Genomic DNA, 22,271 nt, shown 5'->3' with positions numbered 1-22,271 from the left:
TTCCCGTGCAAACAGACATTGTGCCGCTTTGAGTCTCTGGAAAGTTTTTATACAGGAGTGAAGAACCACGTGGGACGATCCGCCAACTCTGGGATTTCAAGAGGAACCTCAGGATGGAGGGGAATCATGATCTTTAGGGAAATGTGCCGACACTGCTGGCTTCTTACGTGGTGAAATCTTTGGAAATGTCGACTTCAGCAGACTGCTCAATACTGGACTTAATAAAAAGTGTTTTAATGAAATGGACATCAGTGTAAATGTGTTTTAATACATTCCTTGAGTATAAAAATATCCCAGAAGATTATAAATGAATAGTTACAGGGAATGAGAAGTTATAGTGAAGAAGAGAGCAATTAAGAAGAAAAATATGAATATGCATATATAAATAATGTGCAAACACATGATGCATTAAAGGTCTTCGTTATTTTGTTTTTATTGCATTTGGTGAGAAAAATATTAAAGACATTTTAAATCCTTTTTAAAAGAGAAAACATTGCTTATTGTCCTTTAGGGGCAATATTGGTTTATTATGGAACATTTAGTTAAAATTGGGGTATATATATATATATATATATATATATATATATATATATATATATATATATATATATATATATATATATATATATATATATTTGTGAGTCTGGGAAAGATGAAGCATCCCCCAATAGAGAATAAGCAAAACATTGAACTAGTTTAAGAATGAATGTGTGAACTCGTAAACCTTTTAAGCAGGCACCAGACACACTCATCTAAAGCAGATGTTCTCAACCTTTGTAAGATATTTCCTCAGATACTTACTGTAATGATGACACAGCTTGTTTTTAATGTAAGAAACTACTAGCATAAATAGATTAAAACAACTGGTAACACTTTACAATAGGGTTTCATTAGTTAACATGAACTAACAATGAAATATACGTATTAAGCATTTATTAATCTTAGTTAATGCTCATTTCAACATGTACTAATACAGTTTTAAAATCAAAGGTTGTATTTGTTAACATCAGTTAATGCATCATGAACACACATTAACTAACAATGAACAATTGTATTTTTATTACCTAACATTCACAAAGATTAATAAATGCTGCAACAAATATATTGTTAATTGTTTATTCATGTTAAGAAATGGAAAGTGTTACTGAACAAATAATCTTGATACATTTTGTGCTTCCAGAAATGTCTAGAACTGTTCTTCATACAAATCAAGCTGTTAAAGGGATTTTTTTTTTTTCAGAAAGTTGATCATAATAATTATATAAAATTATAATAATCTACCTTATTTTAAATAATTTTAAGAGATCTTGAGGCCCCCGTGGAAGTGTGCTGGGGCCCTCTAGTGGGTCCCGTCCCCCTGGTTGAAGCACTGTGCTAAAGGATGTCAGGCTAACCCTCTAAAACAACAAAGAGCAGTTTTAAAAATATCATATTCAATTTAAAACTCACTAACAACTGGTGATTACATTAATAAAATAGTCCTGTCAGTAATACCTGAATGAAACCGCTTCTCTGAACGACTTTTTAAGTTGTAAAACAGCGTCCCCTACTGGCCAAAGGGAGAATTCACAGTGAACAGATCCTGCTTACACTTTGCATCCTCGCGTTTAGTTAAAGGGACAGTTCACCCAAAAATGAAAATTCCCTCATCATTTACTCACCCTCATGCCATCCCAGATGTGTATGACTTTCTTTCTTCTGCAGAACACAAATTAAGATATTCTGAAGAATATTTCAGCTCTGTTGGTCCATACAATTCAAGTGAACGGTGACCAGAACTTTGAAGCTCCAAAAAAGCAGATAAAGGCAGCATAAAACTAATCCATGCAACTCCAGTGGTTTAATCCATGTCTTCAGAAGTTATAGAGTAGGTGTGGATGATCTACATCACGAGGAGAAACAGATCAATATTTAAGTCAAATTGTACTCATCTAAATCATCGCCTTTGATCAGTCCTGACCAGTAGGTGGTGATATGTACACAGAATGCAAATCACCAAAAAAACTAAAGAATAATTATGTTGAAATTAAGATTTAAAGTAAAGTAATATTGATCTGTTTCTCATCCACACCTTTCCTATAACTTCTGAAGACATGGATTAAACCACTGGAGTCGAATGGATTACTTTTATGCTGCCTTTATCTGCTTTTTTGGAGCTTCAAAGTTCTGGTCACCATTCACTTGCATTGTATGCACCTACAGAGCTGAAATATTCTTCTAAAAATCTTCATTTGTGTTCAGCAGAAGAATGAAAGTCATACACATTTGGGATAGCATGAGGGTGAGTAAATGATAAGATAATTTTCATTTTCGGGTGAACTATCCCTTTAATTAGTAATGTTTAATCTATGTTTAACCTTTAATCTATAGAGGGACTATTGAGAGCATCCTGAGCAGCTGCATCACTGCCTGGTTTGGGACTTGCACCGTTTCGGACCGCAAAGCCCTGCAGAGGATAGTGAGGACAGCTGAGAAGATCATTGGGGTCTCTCATACTGTCACGGGCAATCAGAGAGGCAAAGCGCGCACACGCCCAGAGAATCCACAGTCACTTCCAGGACAGCGGTGACACGCGGCGCATGTGGCAGGGCATCCAGGCCATCACCAACTACAGGACAACATCAGTTGCCTGTGACAAAGATGCCTCCCTTCCAGATGCGCTGAACGACTTCTATGCTCGGTTTGAAGTGCAGAACGACGTGATGGCGAGGAAGTCCACCCCTCCTCCCAACGACCAGGTGCTCTGTCTTACCACGGCAGATGTGAGGAAAACTCTACGTAGAGTCAACCCACGGAAGGCTGCTGGACCAGACAACATTCCTGGCAGAGTGCTCAGAGGATGTGCAGACCAGCTAGCAGATGTTCTTACCGACATCTTCAACATCTCTCTGAGCAGCGCCGTTGTTCCAACGTGCTTCAAGGCCACCACCATCATCCCCATGCCAAAGAAGTCTTCAGTGTCCTGCCTCAACGACTACCGTCCCGTCGCACTTACACCCATCATCATGAAGTGCTTCGAGAGGCTCGTCATGAGGCAGATTAAGACCCAGCTGCCCCCTCACTAGACCCACTGCAGTTTGCGTGATCGTTCAAACCGTTCAGCGGACGATGCCATCACCACCACCCTCCATCTGGCCCTCACCCACCTAGACAATAAGGACTCATACGTTCGAATGCTGTTCATAGATTTCAGCTCAGCATTCAACACAATCATTCCCCAGCACCTGATTGGAAAGCTGAACCTGCTGGGCCTGGACACCTCCCTCTGCAACTGGATCCTGGACTTCCTGACTGGGAGACCTCAGTCAGTCCAGATCGGGAACAGCATCTCCACCACCACCACACTGAGCACTGGGGTCCCCAGGGCTGTGTGCTCAGTCCACTGCTGTTCACTCTGCTGACTCACGACTGTGCAGCAATGCACAGCTCGAATCACATCATCAAGTTCGCCGATGACACGACCGTGGTGGGTCTCATCAGCAAGAACAACGAGTCAGCATACAGAGAGGAGGTGCAGCGGCTGACGAACTGGTGTAGAACCAACAACCTGTCCCTGAATGTCGACAAAACAAAAGAGATGGTTGTTGACTTTAGGAGAGCACAAGGTGAACACACTCCACTGAACATCGACGGCTCCTCTGTGGAGATCGTCAAGAGCACCAAATTCCTTGGTGTTCACTTGGCGGAGAACCTCACCTGGTCCCTCAACACCAGCTCTATCACCAAGAAAGCCCAGCAGCGTGTCTACTTTCTTCGAAGGCTGAGGAAAGCACATCTCCCAACCCCCATCCTCACTACATTCTATAGAGGGACTATTGAGAGCATCCTGAGCAGCTGCATCACTGCCTGGTTTGGGACTTGCACCGTTTCGGACCACAAAGCCCTGCAGAGGATAGTGAGGACAGCTGAGAAGATCATTGGGGTCTCTCTTCCCTCCATGAAAGACATTTACAAAAAACACTGTATCCATAAAGCAACCAGCATTGTGGACGACCCCACACACCCCTCACACAAACTCTTTACCCTCCTCCCGTCTGGCAAGAGGTACCGAAGCATTCGGGCCCTCACGGCCAGACTGTGTAACAGCTTCTTCCCCAAGCCATCAGACTCCTCAATACTCAGAGACTGGTTTGACACACACGTGTCCTGAGTTGCACTTTAATTACTGTCACTTTATAACTGTCTGCTACCTCAATAACTGCTATGTGCATAGAACATTATCTCATAGTATGTTATGTTTACATTTTTAGAAACTGTCATCTTTTTGCACTACTGAGTACTGGTCGGCGCTGCACTGTCTATTGTCCTGTTCATTGTCAGTAATTTGTTGTACTGTCCTGTACTTTTTGCACATGTTTGCACGTGCACTTTATATAGGTATATATAGGTAGTTTATATAGGTATTTTATTTCGTTGTGTAGTCTCATGTGGTCCTATGTTGGTCCTTTGTTGTTTTTATGTAGCACCATGGTCCTGGAGGAACGTTGTCTCGTTTTGCTGTGTACTGTACTAACTGTATATGGTTGAAACGACAATAAAAACCACTTGACTTGACTTGACTTGATAAGTTAAATATGTGTGCATGAATATGCAAAGATATAGTGTGTATAGCAGCACAATATAATACAATGACATATTGAAAATAAAAATCCATTAGACATAAACTATACGTACAATATGCAGACATACAAAATAATTAATTAGGCTTTACTGTCCACGAATAAATCCGACCGAAGACCAAATATCCATTTATGGTGCCATGACGTCACATCCTTGTGATTCGCCTCATTGAATATCCGGTGGGTGGAGCGGAACAGATATATGGGAGTAGTGGAGTGAATCCCGAGTGGAAGAATTGTTATAACCGATTATTAACGTAAATCGATTTAAAGGCACTGCACGGTGAGTTATCTATAAGACTTTGTTCTCTGAAATGTTTTTAACGACATGTTTGCGCGAGCAGTTGTGATGAAATAATTTCCACTGGCGAAGCGCCCTCTTCAGTCTTTGTGGAAACTCGTGTGATTGACTGTTCTGAGATCCAATGAGAGGGGATGTAGATGAGGCCCCGCCTATTTAGGTGTTTATTCAACCAATCAAGAGCGAAAAAAGGCGGGCTCTCGTCTGAAACAAAAAAGGGGTGGTGTCTCAATCTGCGAGATGGAAAAGTGAAAATTACAGGAACTTTTTAATAACATTTGTAACAAAGTTGCTGTGTTTTTAAATTTGAGTCATTATGTGTTTTTGCAGCTAACTACTAGTATTTACTGGTGATGTTTTCCTTTTTTCTAAAATACTTTTGTTGGACCATTGGACTCTGAGACAGTTTAAAGAATACCATGATACTTTTGGCACTGTAGTAAGTGAGATAGATGTTGTCTTATATAGTATCTTGTATAGACAGACAGGACTGGGTCCACAGATGTAATTTGAACATTTTGGTTATGTATTTGCGAGGACCGGCGAGATAAATGTGAAATCTGTAGAACTAAGAAAGCTCAGAGGCCCATGATCTGGTTGACACTGGAGTTCTCAATGCCAAAAGTTTGTAAAATGACCTTATTTCTGTTAAGATTCATTTAAATTTTGCTACTTTGATCTGTGGATTACAGGCAATCCCAAACGTGTACTCTGACAGACAAAAGTTGATTATTAAATGAGTTTATCACATGATCCTTTAAACTGGAAGTCAAACATTGAGAAGTCTTAATGTCTCTCGTCTCCTATCTAACGTTTACATGTACATAATTTTTATAATTTAATAATACTGTTTATAAAGTACATAATTTTATGTACTTCTTCAGTAATCTGTCCTGTGGTTTTTGTGTGTCTCTGAGTTGTCTATTTTGTCTTCCCACACATTCAGTCTTCTTCGATATCTTTCACTGGAACACTACTTTAATGGCGGCGAATAAGAGTAAAAATCAGAGTTCCCTGGTGCTACACAAGGTCATTATGGTGGGCAGCGGTGGCGTGGGAAAATCAGCCCTCACACTGCAGTTCATGTATGATGAGGTGAGACAAATACGCTCTGATTGTACATTTATCAGGCTGATATTAGACGGTCGGGTCCAGAAGTTTGAGAACCTCTTGAAAATCTGGGATTTGTTTAATTGAATCCTAGACATAAACATAACGTCTAGACCCCACTGTTCATTCTCCTAAATCCACACTTTATTTTGACTAAGTCATTTAATATCCTCTTTCTCTCAGTTTGTGGAGGACTATGAACCCACCAAGGCTGATAGTTACAGAAAGAAGGTGGTCCTAGATGGAGAGGAGGTGCAGATTGATATTCTGGATACGGCGGGACAGGAGGATTACGCTGCTATCAGAGATAACTACTTCCGCAGTGGAGAAGGTTTTCTTCTGGTTTTCTCCATCACAGAGTCGGAGTCCTTCAGCGCCGCTTCAGAGTTCAGGTCTGTTGTCAAGACGTCTTTCACTCAATGTTATTATTGTGTTTTAGTGTGTTTACAGTCGGTTCATGTCAGTGTGTAAAAACCCAGTGACTTCTAGTTCATTACAATCTTTTGTTTCGTTACCACACTGTACGTACTCAGTAAGGACGATATGATGTTATCATTCATGTCTTATCCTGTCAGCTGCAGTCCACACAAACACAACTGTGAAGCTGTCAGCACCAGTAAAGTTTCACACATGTGACGCGGTCAGAAACTGGTTTAATAATGAAGAATGCATCTTATTTTGTCTGGCAATACATCCCATTCGTGATCAGATTTCCAAGCGCTATGTAAGCATTAGAGCTACCAGTGTGAATGTGATTGTAAAAACGACACCGTTAAATATGTACGTAATATAACAGTAAAAGACTGTAAAAATGCAACAGTAAATGAACGAGTAGTTACCGTAAAATATACTTTAAAACATAAAAAAAATGTAATGTGGTGTAAATGTAGCGATGTAGTAGAGTTAATGTTTCCTGCATTATTTAAATGTGTTACCCTGATGGTGTTTGTGCGAGTGATAATGTCTCTACATGTTTATTGGTCATTGCTCCTGGAAGAGCCATTATTGATGAACTTCATGTCATCATGTGCTCTTCTGTCATTTTTATGCTGATTATCAATACCTTATAAAGTAAAGAGCAGGTTTTTACAGTTTCACAAGGTTAATATAGTAAGTTTATAATTTAATAAAATAAACAACGGCACTGCACCGTAAAATATACCGTAAAAACAACAGCATTTTACTGTATTTTTTACATAATTATTCTGGCAACCTCAGCTGCCATTTTATTTATTAATTAAATTTTTTTGTAAAAACAACAATGTTTTTTACAGTGTGTTTAACCCCTTAAACCCAGGACCGGGATTCAGGGGGGTGCTAAACATGAAATATTTAAGCAATATCACACGAGCAAGAGTGCGATATGGCACTATATCATCACTGCTGTGATTCGGCAGCAGGTCGAGTGCTGTAGGTAATCACAGTAGTGCTGATGTAGGGTCATATAGCATGATTGTGAGTGTGATATTGCTTATATACAACAGTTCAATGAACAAGTACATTTAAAAAATATTATCATTTAAATTGTATCATAAAAATTATCAAAAATAATCATTAAAAATTAACAAGTCATTGGATAAACAAACAAGGATGGATGTGTGTGTGTGTGTGTGTGTGTGTGTCTGTGTGTGTGTGAGAGTGTGTGAGACGGAGTGTGTGTGATCACCTGTTGCCACTCCCAATCAGAGATGCTGTCAGCTTTCTGAAGATCAGATTTCTCAGTGGAATAATAGCATCCAGGCAGGGGTATTTCTCGCTATTTCACGGTAGCCGGTGCGCAAGAGTCGATTACTATAGAAACCACCATGTCTTCTGCCATTTTAAACTGCACCCATTGTGTAATTAATCAGTCTGTTGTGTCCCTCAGCTGTGATGAGCTGTAATGCTGAAGTTGTTATTTTTAAGCTGTTTAAAGTTATTTCCTAGCTTTAGTAGTGTAGTCGTAATACAAGCGATCCCGAAGAGCTGTTTTATGTAAACACTAGCTGACGCGGATTCACTTCACATCACCTAACTGGCTCATATTACACACAAAAATGATCTTTTGCCACCACCTGCTAGCTAACATATGTAAAGTAAAAAATAAGACAAACCATAGCTCTTAACACATCTGCACTACTCTTACACTTAGTTTAGAACAGCATGAACACAAGCGGAGTTTGTAAGAACCTTCTGTTATGTATATGAATCATACCATATATATCATTCTTCAATACTGTCTTTAAATTTCCTGACAAATTAGAACTGTTCCATTTTCATAATTTGCTAAATTATCATATCATATATACATTTTAGAACCAGTAAAAAGACAAGATCACATAATCATGTGTTATGTGTCTTGAATATTAGAATATAACTTGCAATTTTGTTTCACTCTATTCACAAACTTCAGTGAATATTAGTGTGTGAAATCCACTTATATAATAAACAGATAATTGGTCACATTTTGGTTTATTACTTCATGAAAAATAAGCAAGATATATATATAAAATGGCATATCACAACTTACAGCAGACGAGTCTGAATCAAACAAGCCCATATTCAACATAATATGATGTGTAGATCCTGTAATATTCCTCAAAGAGTCACATGACAGCTATGGTGGCTAATCGCTAATGGCATCTCTATAACGACGATTTATCTGGGATTGATGGAATAAGGAGCCCGTAACATCTGTTTTTCATTATTGGGTTACTCGTTTGATATAAGATTAGGTATTTTTATATTTTTGAGATGTTTGCATTCCTAGTGTTCAGTTGTTCTGTTTTAATGTTCAATAACTTGCTTGGAGAGGCTTTTGGACACTTAGAGTAAACAAAAGCCACTTGCGTTCCAAATGCTGTAACTTTTGATTTCTTTGCTGCATCAACACGAGGATTTTTCTAAAATGTATCCATGCAATTAATAATAATAAAAAAAGTTATTATTGTTTTCCCTTTAGAAGGCAAATCTTTCAAAAATGCCTTCAGGTTGTAAGGGGTTAATACTGATCTTTTTAACCGATGTTTTATGTGTTTTTTACGCATGTTTATATGTTCTGTGATCTACACAGAGAGCAGATCCTGAGAGTAAAAGCAGAGGAGGATACAATTCCTCTCTTATTGGTCGGAAATAAGTCTGATTTGGAGGACAGGCGGCAGGTGTCTGCGGACGAGGCTCGGGCCAAAGCGGATGAGTGGTCGGTTCAGTATGTGGAAACGTCGGCCAAAACTCGAGCAAACGTCGATAAGGTTCTTACATTCTAAACACTGTTTGAACATTGTATTATTGTTTAAGATTAAGGGTATCAGCGAGTATTGACGCTGACTGCCACCCCTGGCGTGTTGAGTTACTCCAGTCAGGTCTCCTGAGCAACCAAATTGGGCCGGTTGCTAGGGAGGGTAGAGTCACATGGGGTAACCTCCTCGTGGTGGTGATTAGTGGTTCTCTCAATGGGGCGTGTGGTGAGTTGTGTGTGGATCGTGGAGAGTAGCATGAGCCTCCACATGCTGTGAGTCTCCGTGGTGTCATGCACAACGAGTCACGTGATCAGATGCGCGGATTGACTGTCTCAGACGTGGAGGTGACTGAAACTTGTCCTCCGCCACCTTGAGTGAGGACAGTAACCGAGCCACCATGAGGACCTACTAAGTAATGGGAATTGGGCATTCCAAATTGGGGAGAAAAGAGGAAAAAATCAAATAAAAAGAATGTTATAATTGTGTTAATTTCAGATTTGAGCTGTTTCTGATTAGGATGTTTGTTAATCTGATCTTTTTAAGATGGTTAGCAGATGTTAATTAGATTGTGATGTTTTCCTGATGAAAAGATCTAAAACAGACATCTTGGAAATGTACACGAGCTATCTGGATATGAAGCTCCATAAATCTTGTGTCTAAAATGTTGTGTAAAAATTTTTTTTTAGGTGTTCTTTGATTTGATGAGGGAGGTGCGGACGAAAAAGATGTCTGAGAACAAGGAGAAAAATGCAAAGAAAAGTGGCAAAAAGAAGAAGAGTCTGAAAGAGAGATGTACGCTGCTTTGAGCTTCACAAATGCTCGATTCCCATCGAGCTTTCCTGCCCTGGACTGAGCCGTTCTTATGGACGATGAGGGGACCAATTCTCTGTCATCCATGTCGTATGTGTTGCCAAATACAGTCAAACTGTGAGCCATTGTGTGTTCTTCAGTGAAGCGTCCTCAACTCACATCTACACCACTACTCTTCAACACCTTCTAAAGGATGTGCTTTCTTTAGAGTTTACTAGGTGCCACAACAACATATGAATAGCATAACTCTAAACAACATGAAAAATTGAGCTTTTTATGTTTTTTGAGGCTCCATTTTCATGGCAAGCTGAATTTACCTTTATTAATGTGCAGGATATGAATTAAAATGATAGTTTTCTGTCAGTTATCAAATTTGCACTAATAAAAGTTTTCATTCTTGATATCAAAAATGTAGTTTTAACTGGTAAAAGTGCATTTTTGAAATCTTCACAATGATGTGTCATTCAATCGAGTTCAAAATGCAATTATGGATACCTGTAATTAAGATCTTACTAGTTAAAAATGAAATAAACCTCAGTCTGTGTAACATTCCTAATGTGAGCTTTTCATGCCTATCAGTTGATACATGGTTGCATTCTGGGACCTGCACAGAAACACAATTAAAGCCATTTTGACTTTATCACTAGTACAATTAATCCTCCGCATAGTTACTTTGTTTTAAATACTCTATTTTATCAAAAGATATCATATGCAATATATTCTTCTTTTCTGTATTAAACAGTTAACAGCTATGAGTTTAATGAAAGATGCAAACTTCCATAATGTGACACTTTTTCTACAAAACTAAGACAGCTAAAATAATTGTATTTTTCTAATCAATCCACTTTTTGTGTGTGTGTGTGTTCCTTTTCACTGATTTTCTGTCTGGCTGATTGTAGACCAAATAAACCTCTGAATTTGTTATGAATCTCTGTGTTTTACTGATGTTAGTGCTGAAACACTCAACAGGGACAAAGCTGTTTTACTTGACCTTCAGTTTGTGTGGTTTGATGACCTCCAGGATTGTTTCAGCGGATGGCAGCGGGGCATGTCCGGAGGTCATTTGTCATCTTGACTTTGAATGTGAGAAACCGTTCAGCATTTAACACCCCATAGTAAACACACTTGTGGTTTTCTTCACATCCATATTTGCTTTCACTCTCTCACAAATGTACAAATACTTAAACAAAACTAAGGATGCCTAGAAATACAAGATTCATGACGTTACAAAACACAGGAAACTAAATAGTATCAGGAATCACACAATAGTCTATAACACATTTGAATACAAGAATCAAGTTAATTTTAGGGGAATAATAACATGCAGCTGCCATTTTGTATTCTGCTGTCTGTGTTTCAAAGAGTTAATTCACCCTAAAATGAAAATCCACTCATGATTTACTCACCCTCATGCCAACCCAGATGTGTGTGACTTTCTATCTACTGCTGAACACAAATTAAGATATTTAGAAGAATACTTCTGCTCTGTAGGTCCATAAGTGAATGGTGACCAGAACTTTGAAGCTCCAAAAAGCTCATAAATGCAGCATAAAAGTAATCCATAAAACTCCAGTGGTTTAATCCATGTCTTCAGAAGTGATAAGATATTTAAGCCCATAATATTTTACTATAAAGCTCCACTTTCTCTTTCACATTCTTCTTTTGGCGATTCCCATTCTTCATGCATATCGCCACAGTTTTCAGAGCTGAAATACTTATCTGCTACTGCCGAGATTGATCGTAAAGTATTCGTTCTTGTGTTATTTAAAGGCTACATAACAAATCCAAACATGGCGGATTGCCTGGGTTCAGAGGTTCTGGACTGTGTTGATGGAAGTTTGGTACCGATATGGGGATCCTGAGGGAGATCATGATGAGCAGGTCATATAAAGAGGGGAGAACCGGCCCAGGTTGGGAACGGAGCAGGTCAAATCCCCCATGCTGATCAGTAGTGGGACAACACTTGAGAAAGGACACTGCAGATCAGCCTGTGCGACACAGTGACACCCAGTCGTTACTTACAGGATGTGATTTAAAAAGTAACAAAACTTATTTTTATGTTTTAGAACATTATATGATATTAAAAACTAGCATCACATTTTAACCTGTTTTGACTGGGTTTTATTGCTGATAGGAATCATCAGAAATAGAAAGTCATTCAGCTCACATTACTTGTGAATACAACAGTATGGATGACTAAATTAGACAAAATAAATACAAACAAATAAATAAATGTCTTCATTTATGAACAATGAGGTAAATAATTTGGTCGAGGGCCTCATATGGATGGAAGAAATACATGCAGAAATAAAAAGAAACCTGAAAAAATATAAATAAAATACATGTACATAAATGTAAAAACAAAAATTATCAAAACAATAAATAAATACACGAAATCCAGAAATAAATGCACAGTGAAATGATTAACTACAAAATGAATAGAATACAAATATGCATACATATATGCAGAGGCGCTTATCTAGGGACGAACCTATACCAGACTAGTTTCAAGGATGATTGTACTTCCTGCTATCCCTGATGACACATACACCTCATAATTGCGGGCCATTTATCAGGGAAAAATTTAGTGGCTAAATTTGCGGGCGGCTGTACAGAAGGCCCTCAATGAGTCAAACATGTATGTAGGTAATTTGGAGACATGACTCATTATGCCCAGTAGGTGGCAGCCTGCCCTTACTCAAGTTCAGTGCAAGTATCGTATCAGCATTAACAGATGTTGTGTTAGGAGAAAATTGGCCGAATCTCCGGTCAAGTGTGGACTGTTGGCGCCTGGTTCTTGAGAATTGAGCCTGTTCTGATCATTCCGGAGTGGTTTTAGTTGGTGTGCGTCAATGACGATATATAAGTGCATTGTTTATTATTAATGTTTCTTTGATAGTGTTTATAGCAACTATTTAATACCGTAATGTATGCGGATTCATTCTAATGCTAAACTAATCATAACTGTTTGTGGAAGACATCATTTGTATAATGTTTGTCTTGCGTTAAGTGACTATTTGCACTGTAATAATTTATTGGCTACCGTTGATTACTTTATTATGAGAATATTGTTCTAATGTCCTACACTGTAAAACCGGATAAGTTAATATAACTCAAAGAAATAGTTGAAACTGATCACATCGAAAATTTTAAGTGATACTAACTAAATTTTATAAGTTACAGAAACATAATTTTTTAAGTAAATGGTACTAGGTAATGTAAACTGATACTAACTTGATATTACAAGTTAATTTAACATTATTAATCAAGTAATTTTACAAGGAGTTTTTGGGTTCACATAACCTATTAAAATTAATTAAAGAACTTATTTCTTTGTAACAGTACAATTTATTTTACCTTCATAAAAACATTTTAGTTTTAATTTCTCGGTAACAAAGTACTCAATTTATTAATTTGTATGTTTTTAGATTTACGTCATCAAATAAGTAAATTACTAACTATAACACATTCTGAAATAAAATAAAAACAGGTTAACACAGACAATTTAAATGCAAGTTACTCTTTTATTAAAGTAACCACAAAACATCAACAATAAATTGTTTGTCAAACTGGAAATACTCCAATACAGTGCAAGGCCCTTCAGAAATGGTCTGAGATAACTATCACTTTTAGAAGTGGACAATATGGATATCTGGATATCTCCCAGCTGTAAACACTTATGTCAAGTAGAAACACTATTCAAAATTCACACATGGCAGTAACCTTAACAATATAAAAGTTATATATTAATACCAGTTATATTATTACAATATAAAAAAATATATATAAAAAGGTTTTTAAACCATCACCTCTGAGTGGTATATAGAACTTCTACTGTGGTAGTAATTTTTTACATAAAATCAACTGAGAAACTGTTCTGCAAATTACACAATAGAAAAATAATGTAAAAATCCAATATTGCCATAAACATTTTGCTCAATGATTTACTAAACTGCACATAATTATCTATGTACTATGTAATGTACTATGTATTAGCATACATAAAATCAAAGATATGAATACTACGGTGTAAACTGCAATGCACTGCATTGTCTGTTGTACTGTATAACATAAATACAGTGCAAACCTGACAACTTGAACAGCAACACATTTAAACTGTATGTTGATCAATCATACTTTAAAACACATGTAAGATGTTTTCCAAAAAAATAATTTCCTTGCACTATGGTGTGCAATAAAAGTGACAGAATGAAATGTCAAATAACTTTGTAATCGTTGTTCAAACACTGAGGTTACTCCACTGCAAAAAGCTCATTTTTAAGACTCAACACTCTGGGCCTTAGCTTCCCATCCTCCAGACCCATCAATACTTTCTGGGTAAAGTCAAATGTGTTGGCCAACTCTTTTGGGTAACTTAGATCCAAGGCGTAAGTTAGTCCAAAAAGCATGACAAATGCATCAGCCAATGTGGGAAAATCGATAACCATGTTACCCTCAAGTACAACTGCAATCTTCTCTGGGCAGAAGAACCTGGCATCTGTTGAATTGCCACAAATGGAGAGGAGACCGAGTGGTACGTCATCAATGCCTGGTTCATTAGATTGTTCAACCTGAAGACAAGAACAAAGAACTGTTACTCTAAACTTCCAAAGGATGACTGCTAATAAGTGACAAATATTTACATCTATTTCAAACCATTCTAACCCATACAGTAACTAATTAATATATTAAAAACATGGAACTAGAACCAGGATGACATCTGAATGGGCGATGTGAGATTGTTGGTAATCAAACAGTGCAACACTTACATCCCACGTCTTGAGAAAGTTGGAGTCATCCTCTTGCAGATAGGCGGGGAGAGCACGGAGGACGGCAGCTCGTCGTACATGGACGTCCACGTTTTCCTTCAGTGTGAGAATTAGAGACACGAGTACGAGAATCTTGATTTAACATGGAATATAATCCGCACAGCTACATAATACTATGCATCTCTCAAATGTCTGTAAGCAAAATATTTAAAAATCCACTGCAGTTTCTATATCAGGCATCAAGAAGTGTAACCAACTGACCTGGAGGTCACATATCCTGAAGAGCTGACTCAGTACTTCAGACACTTTCCCTGTGCGAGCAGCTTTCTTTCTGAACAAGCTCTGAAGACGGGGAGCATGCTGGTCCAACACGGCATAAAAGTGGTTCTTCAGGTTGATGTTTGTAATTTTATGAAACTCTGAACAGATCTGCACAAATGAATAAGTGATTAAGCCAAGGTATACAGTTTACATTTGTGATCCTGTAGAGAAAAAAAAACGTGCTGCAAAATAACATTTTGAACTTCACCTGTCAGCTACAAGTGTAAACCTGACACACTGAAAAATAACCACAAATAAAAATGTGCTGTCAGTTTACTTACCCTTCAACCACCCAAGATGTGGGTTACTTTCTTCAGTTGAACACTAAAAATTATTTTTAGCTGAACCTGTGGTCCTTGGTGATTCATAAAATACAAGTCAATGGGTGCCACCACTTTGTGAGTAAAAAAGAAGATATAGACATCAAATTATAACATTATTATCAGGAAAACGAGAGTCTGGAGCTCAAGATTTCTGTCTCACAGGTATATATTTTGTATTGCTTGTTTGTGTTTTGACTCGCAAAGTGACAGCACCCATTGACCTGCATTTTATGAGTCAACAAGGACCATGAGTTAAGCTAAAAATCATCTTTAGTGTTACACTGAAGAAAGAACGTAGCCTACATCTTGCATGGCCAGAGAGAGTAAATTAACAGCAAATGTTCATTTCTGGGTCAACTACTCCTTAAATATAACATTTTCAAGTGTACTAAGAAAAATATTTTTACCTGTGACTCAATTTTAAAGGCAGGCCAGCATTCCAAGATATCACCAACAGGTAGGTTTTCAGTGATGACCTCTTTGCGTCTCAGGGCAAAGGTCGTCTGCTTCACTTTTAGCCTGAAAAAAGAGAGATTGAGAAGTTAATCAGGTTGTAATATTTGCCAAAATACTAGTAAAAATATGTGAATACACGACGTTAATCAGTTATGTAACTTAATAGGCATTATGCTCAGTCACTCTCAAACCTTAAACGTTTAATTTAAATATTTTTATACTGCACAATTTGCTTTTTGAAATGTCACATTTTAAGCAAGAACAAAAATGGCAAAAAATAACACAAGCTACTGGTAGGCCTACGTCTTTGGCAAACTATTTAAATATAATTTTATAAATGCCTGTCCTAACAAAAAATTTACAACACATGGAACAAAGTGCATCAAATTATTGTCAAACCTCTATGAAAACCACCAATTTACTTGTCTATTCATGCGTGCCAGTTAAATTGAGTCACAGCCCGCCATTTTGAGGTCATTAATTAAAGGGGTCATGACATGGGTTTTTTTATTGTATTATTATGTTCCCTTAGGTGCAATTATAGTATTAATATATTTTTTTTTAAGAAAAACTTTTAAAATCTAGTGATTTATGACCTTTTCCCACCCTGTTTCTCATCCTCTGATTCAAACAGTCTGTTTTGGGGGCGTTTTCCATTTAAGACTTCAGTGTTAACTATGGGCTGAAATATGTGCCACCAGAAACTGAATTTGAACCATTTATATTTGAATTTGAATGGCTAAACTTGAATAATTGCATTGAAAAACTGAATTTGAATCACATAATTTGAAATTGTATTGTTTAATTGAAATTGAATTTATTCAAAAACTGAATCTGAATTGTATCATTTGAAATTGAATTTATTCGTTTGGAACTGAAGTCCAATAAAATTTGATCCTCACTGAAAATTAAACTCTCTATATATCTTCACATTCACTTCTCACAATTCAGATTCAGTTCTCAAATTCAATTTCAAGTTACTGAGACAGACATCCGGGTAGTTGGAGGATGAAGGAAGAGCAATCGAGCGCAGATCGATAGATAGCGTTCATTGGCGCACAGGACTCCTCTTGGGCCAATCAGCACCAATGTTTTGGAGCACAGGGCGTTACCCGCCATGAAACTATGGAATTACGATTGTGTCAATAATAATGAATGTAACTTTCTGAAAAAGTTACGTTCAGTTTTATAAACTATCAAAAATATTCCATTACAAAAGAAGAAAAACACAATTAAAATGAAAAAAATGAACTCAGTCGCACGAATTTAACAGGCTCTTCAAATATGCTTCATTTTTTGTTAATGTTTTTCAAAGATTCGTTTTCGCAAATCGTGGATTCTGAATACATTGCCACAGATTTTGCTTACGCTTCGCAGTTTTTCGTTTGCTGTTTTGAGACAAACCTCTCGTGGGGGTGGGCTTAACAGTGATCTACTCTGATTGGATAGTGAGCTTTTGATGGACAGGTGCTCTCTGACCCGGATGTACAGACGTCACTCAGCGGCGCGCATATTGGAAAGCTCTCGCGGTGATTTGTAGTTATGCAATACGTCGTGCTTTGTTGTATTACTTACTAACGATATGTAAATAATATTTGACCTATAATTATATAATTTAATATTATATGAGACCTTCGATCGTCTAATAATCGTCTTCGATCAGTCTGTAAAGATGAGCTCTCAGGAGAGACACGGAGCGGCATCATCTTCCTCCTCCTCTTGTTTTTTATTTATTTTTTATTTTAATTTTTTTTTTTAATGCAAAGAACAGGAAAATACAAAAGAGAAAGCATACGTACATCACATAATATCAACCAAAACAATAAAGAAGACAAAAATAAATAGAAAAAAATAATAATAATAATAATAAAAAAAGATAATAATAATAATGTATATAACAATAAAAGAAGAGGTAGGGCCATTACATCACACAAAAATGTTCACACGAAGAGATCAAATGCAGTGCAGATTCTAACAGTCCTTATGGCTTTCTTATTAGTAGATACTGAAATCAAATTTAGATAATTTTCTATTTCGTTTAAGAAGACAGAGAAGATAGGTTTACAGTTTAAAAATTTGCATTTGTGAATATAGAATTTGCTTAAGAAAATAATTAAATTAATAACAAAACAGACATTTTCGTTTGTGGGGTCTGAATCAAAATACCCAAATATAATGTTTCTCATATGTATTGAGAAGCCTGGCAAAATCTTACACTTGATAAAAACATCAATATCATTCCAGAGCTTCTGAGTGTAATGACACAACCAAAATAAATGAACCACTGTTTCATCAGAATTCACACAAAAAGAGCATGTTAGCTCAATGTCAGATTTAAATCTTTGTATAAATTTCTTAACAGGATAGAACCTGTGTATCAACTTAAAGGACATTTCTTTCACTTTATTTGTGAGAATGAATTTCTGCTGTCAAGACCAGATTTTTTTCCAATTAAGGTTACCAAACAAATTATTCCAAAAGGAAATAACAGGTGGAACAGAAATCAAATCCTTAAGAAATAAAGATCTTGTAGTTTTTAGCTTTCGACTCAGAAAAACAGATTTGACCAACAGAAGTATCACAAGGTTTAGGAAAGGATGCAGTAGATACTGGGGTGAAGTAATTACGGTTTTTAAAAAGCATACATAAACCAGAGGGAATAGCACCCATTACTGTAGCAAATTCTTTTGGGGTTACTGGTATTTGGTATTCAGAAAGAAATTCTGAATATCTGAATAAAAGACCTTGCTTATTAAACAAATGCTCCACTCCTCCTCCTCTTGTCCTTCAAGGCAGCTTGAAGTAAGTTCGTGTTACTGAAGTAATAACATCGATAAAAGTTTTATTCATGTAACGTTACAGTGTGCAACAGTTCTGGCTTTATTTTGCAAATTTATTGTTTAACCACTTCAGCTCTGCAGGATAGTTTGAATTTTTTAGAGAATTAGGCATATCTGAATTTAAAAGAGCGTCCTGCCCACATACATTGGAGTAAATGGATAGAAGTTGTCTAATTTTACAGAAAACACTCTAAATTTCAACACAGTGGTGGAATATTGCATATATTTTATTATATTTATTCACAATGTTTTGATAAACACATAAAATATCATAATTTTATATATTTTTTAATATTTTTTTATTGTCATTCACAAGTTTGCAATGCACTGATGTCATGTCATGATGTTATGTAGTTTGATTGTTTGCTCTTTTGCACAGTTATTATATTCAAGGACGTGTCAATGTAGACAGTGCAGATATCAAACTGGTCTTCATTCTACAGCAAGGCAGAAATCTTGGTGCAGATGCTGCATCTGTACATAACATCCTTGAAATTCTTAACCAGTCGCTCGGGAATACCAGCACAAGGCAGGGTCAGCAGCAGTCCGTTCAGCAGTCGGGGCAGAGTCAAACAGTGGACCAAGATATGGCCAGGTTTCAGTTTTGCAGTCATCACAATGACAAAACAGCAACATTTTATTTAGCATGCATTTACAATACAACAATAAATTTGCAAAATAAAGTCAGAACTGTTGCACACTGTAACGTTACATGAATAAAACTTTTATCGATGTTATTGGTTACTTCAGTAACACGAACTTACTTCAAGCTGCCTTGAAGGACAAGAGGAGGAAGATGATGCCGCTCCGTGTCTCTCCTGAGAGCTCATCTTTACAGACTGATCGAAGACGATTATTAGACGATCGAAGGTCTCATATAATATTAAATTATATAATTATAGGTCAAATATTATTTACATATCGTTAGTAAGTAATACAACAAAGCACGCACGTATTGCATAACTACAAATCACCGCAGAGCTTTCAATATGCGCGCCACTGAGTGACGCCTGTACATCCGGGTCAGAGAGCACCTGTCCATCAAAAGCTCACTATCCAATCAGAGTAGATCACTGTTAAGCCCACCCCCGAGAGGTTTGTCTCAAAACAGCAAACTAAAAACTGCGGCGTAAGCAAAATCTGTGGCAATGTATTCAGAATCCACGATTTGCGTAAAACGAATCTTTGAAAAACATTAACAAAAAATGAAGCATATTTGAAGAGCCTGTTAAATTCGTACGACTGAGTTCATTTTTTCATTTTAATTGTGTTTTTCTTCTTTGTAATGGAATATTTTTGATAGTTTATAAAACTGAACGTAACTTTTTCAGAAAGTTACATTCATTATTATTGACACAATCGTAATTCCATAGTTTCATGGCGGTAACGCACTGTGCTCCAAAACATTGGTGCTGATTGGCCCAAGAGGAGTCCTGTGCGCCAATGAACGCTATCTATCGATCTGCGCCGATTGCTCTTCCTTCATCCTCCAACTACCCGGATGTCTGTCTCAGTAACTTGAAATTGAATTTGAGAACTGAATCTGAATTGTGAGAAGTGAATGTGAAGATATATAGAGAGTTTAATTTTCAGTGAGGATCAAATTTTATTGGACTTCAGTTCCAAACGAATAAATTCAATTTCAATTAAACAATACAATTTCAAATTATGTGATTCAAATTCAGTTTTTCAATGCAATTATTCAAGTTTAGCCATTCAAATTCAAATATAAATGGTTCAAATTCAGTTTCTGGTGGCACATATTTCAGCCCATAGTTAACGCCCACTGTTATGATTGGCTAACATCAGTGCCTATGTATCAATTATTGACGCCCCCAGCCAGAACAGTATGCAAGTAAACTAAGTAAAAACACTGTGATTATTCATAATGAATGAAATTGCGCTTTAAAAAGTAGTTTAAAGTTTAAAATAGATTACTTACAGTTTAGCGTCGTCGTTGTTCCCAGAATAGTCGGCACGGACTTATCTTTGAGCAACAGTTTTCTGGCAAAGCCAGCATCATATTGAGATTTGTTCTCAAAACAGTCATCCTTAAAATGTACAGAACAAACGCTTAAGTTAACACTGCCGTGACTGGGTCAGTCCGCAAAAAATAAACTGCATCCATTTTTCCCTGACGCCTGGATCTTTCGGCAGCTTATTCAGAGGTTTTGTTTGACCACAGCCAGGAACAGCACATCTGTGTGGCATCGTAATTTTCCTGTGCACAAGTAGTCTCTGTCAGAGCTCGCTGTCCATCGACTGAACACTTGTGAGGCGCACGGCGATACGAAATGAGCGTAGTTGTCTTGGCGCTTAAGCGTAGTTATCTTGTGCTGGAGGCGGTCATATGCAAACGCTGTTACGTCACTTCTAACCGACACGTCACTTCTAACCATGAATCCAGAACGAGCTGTATTTTGAGCTTGATTAAATAAATGATTCGTTTAGAATGGGGAGGACGTCTTAAAATATTAAACTTGCAGGACGTTTTAATGATACAAAGACCTCTTATATACCAAAAGATCAAGGCAAATTTGGTTTCTCATGTCATGACCCCTTTAAAATGTGTTGCCCGAAAACGTTTTAATGTGCAAACCGATGCACATTAACCGATGCAAAAAGACAGACTTAAGTTTGATATCTAAAACAAAATAACTAAATACAGTTGCTTCAACAAGTAAAATGTCTCGAGACATTCTTATTCTCTTTGCAAATGCATAAAATACATTAACTGCTAAGACATTAAAACTATTTGCAGAAAATAAAACAGGGAATTTACCAGATTAGCGTGCCCAAAGAGAAGAGGAATGAAATGGAAAGCAGCACAACGAAGAAAAGTTTGTCACTAGCAGGTTCAGAAAACTGCATGCCGCGTTTCTCATCAAAGGTCCTCACAGGCAACACCACTGCAAATTACCGATCGAAAAATATCACCACCAATTCTATTTTTTATAAAATGTGATCGAGCTTTTCACGTGTTGCAAACTTAGCTTGACAAATTTTCATCAGAGGCACGCAACAAAAACATGGCGTGTTTTCGCGCACTTGCAACTGATAACGTTGAAGGGGGAGCACGTGCGTGACGTCAGACGGGAGTATAGTAAAACTATGAGTGCACTGACAAAAATAAATTAAAGCATTTAAGTGCTGTAAACTTAAAATTTCACTTTCGTTTTAATTACACAAAAAATTAAAGGCGAATGAACGTTTTTATTTTTTTGAGTAATTACAACCCATTTTATTTATCTAAGTTGTACTGTTTGGTTTTACAGTGTAGCTTATGCGCATACTGCTGTACTAATTCGTGATGATTATATTATTGCAGTTAATAATTATTCCTTCTCTCTTTTTATTTTAGAACCCCCCCCCCACACACACACACACACACACACTTATAAGTGCATATTGTGTAGGCTGGAACCAAAGTGAGAAATACCTGTATGCCATACCGTGCTGACTGCTGTTTCCTTATTCCTAAGTATTGAAGTAAACCCATATCAA

At 37.1% G+C, this 22,271-nt stretch overlaps 2 protein-coding genes across 3 annotated transcripts; one reads left to right on the top strand and one right to left on the bottom strand.

Annotated features, from left to right (window-relative positions):
- The first annotated feature begins 4,799 nt into the window (after window positions 1-4,799).
- On the top strand, window positions 4,800-10,973 carry LOC127632541 (ras-related protein ralB-B-like). 2 transcript variants are annotated; one of them, XM_052111168.1, is made up of 5 exons: window positions 4,800-4,902; window positions 5,867-6,015; window positions 6,214-6,422; window positions 9,083-9,260; window positions 9,935-10,973. In XM_052111168.1, exons 2-5 carry the CDS (start codon window positions 5,902-5,904, stop codon window positions 10,052-10,054), a joined length of 621 nt encoding a protein of 206 aa, XP_051967128.1. In that variant the 5' UTR covers window positions 4,800-4,902; window positions 5,867-5,901; the 3' UTR covers window positions 10,055-10,973. The 2 variants fall into 2 exon arrangements, with proteins under 2 accessions (XP_051967128.1, XP_051967129.1); XM_052111169.1 differs by lacking the exon at window positions 4,800-4,902 and adding an exon at window positions 5,120-5,359.
- A 2,543-nt stretch (window positions 10,974-13,516) lies between these two features.
- On the bottom strand, window positions 13,517-21,765 carry LOC127632540 (uncharacterized). Its single transcript, XM_052111167.1, has 5 exons — window positions 21,550-21,765; window positions 15,879-15,990; window positions 15,089-15,256; window positions 14,828-14,923; window positions 13,517-14,629 (listed from the first exon to the last, which is right to left on the bottom strand). Exons 1-5 carry the CDS (start codon window positions 21,636-21,638, stop codon window positions 14,312-14,314), a joined length of 783 nt encoding a protein of 260 aa, XP_051967127.1. The 5' UTR covers window positions 21,639-21,765; the 3' UTR covers window positions 13,517-14,311.
- Window positions 21,766-22,271: the final 506 nt, after the last annotated feature.

This window comes from Xyrauchen texanus, chromosome 39, assembly GCF_025860055.1.
Source record: "Xyrauchen texanus isolate HMW12.3.18 chromosome 39, RBS_HiC_50CHRs, whole genome shotgun sequence".
Classification (NCBI taxonomy): domain Eukaryota; kingdom Metazoa; phylum Chordata; class Actinopteri; order Cypriniformes; family Catostomidae; genus Xyrauchen; species Xyrauchen texanus.
This window is presented reverse-complemented; position numbering and strand designations above follow the sequence as displayed.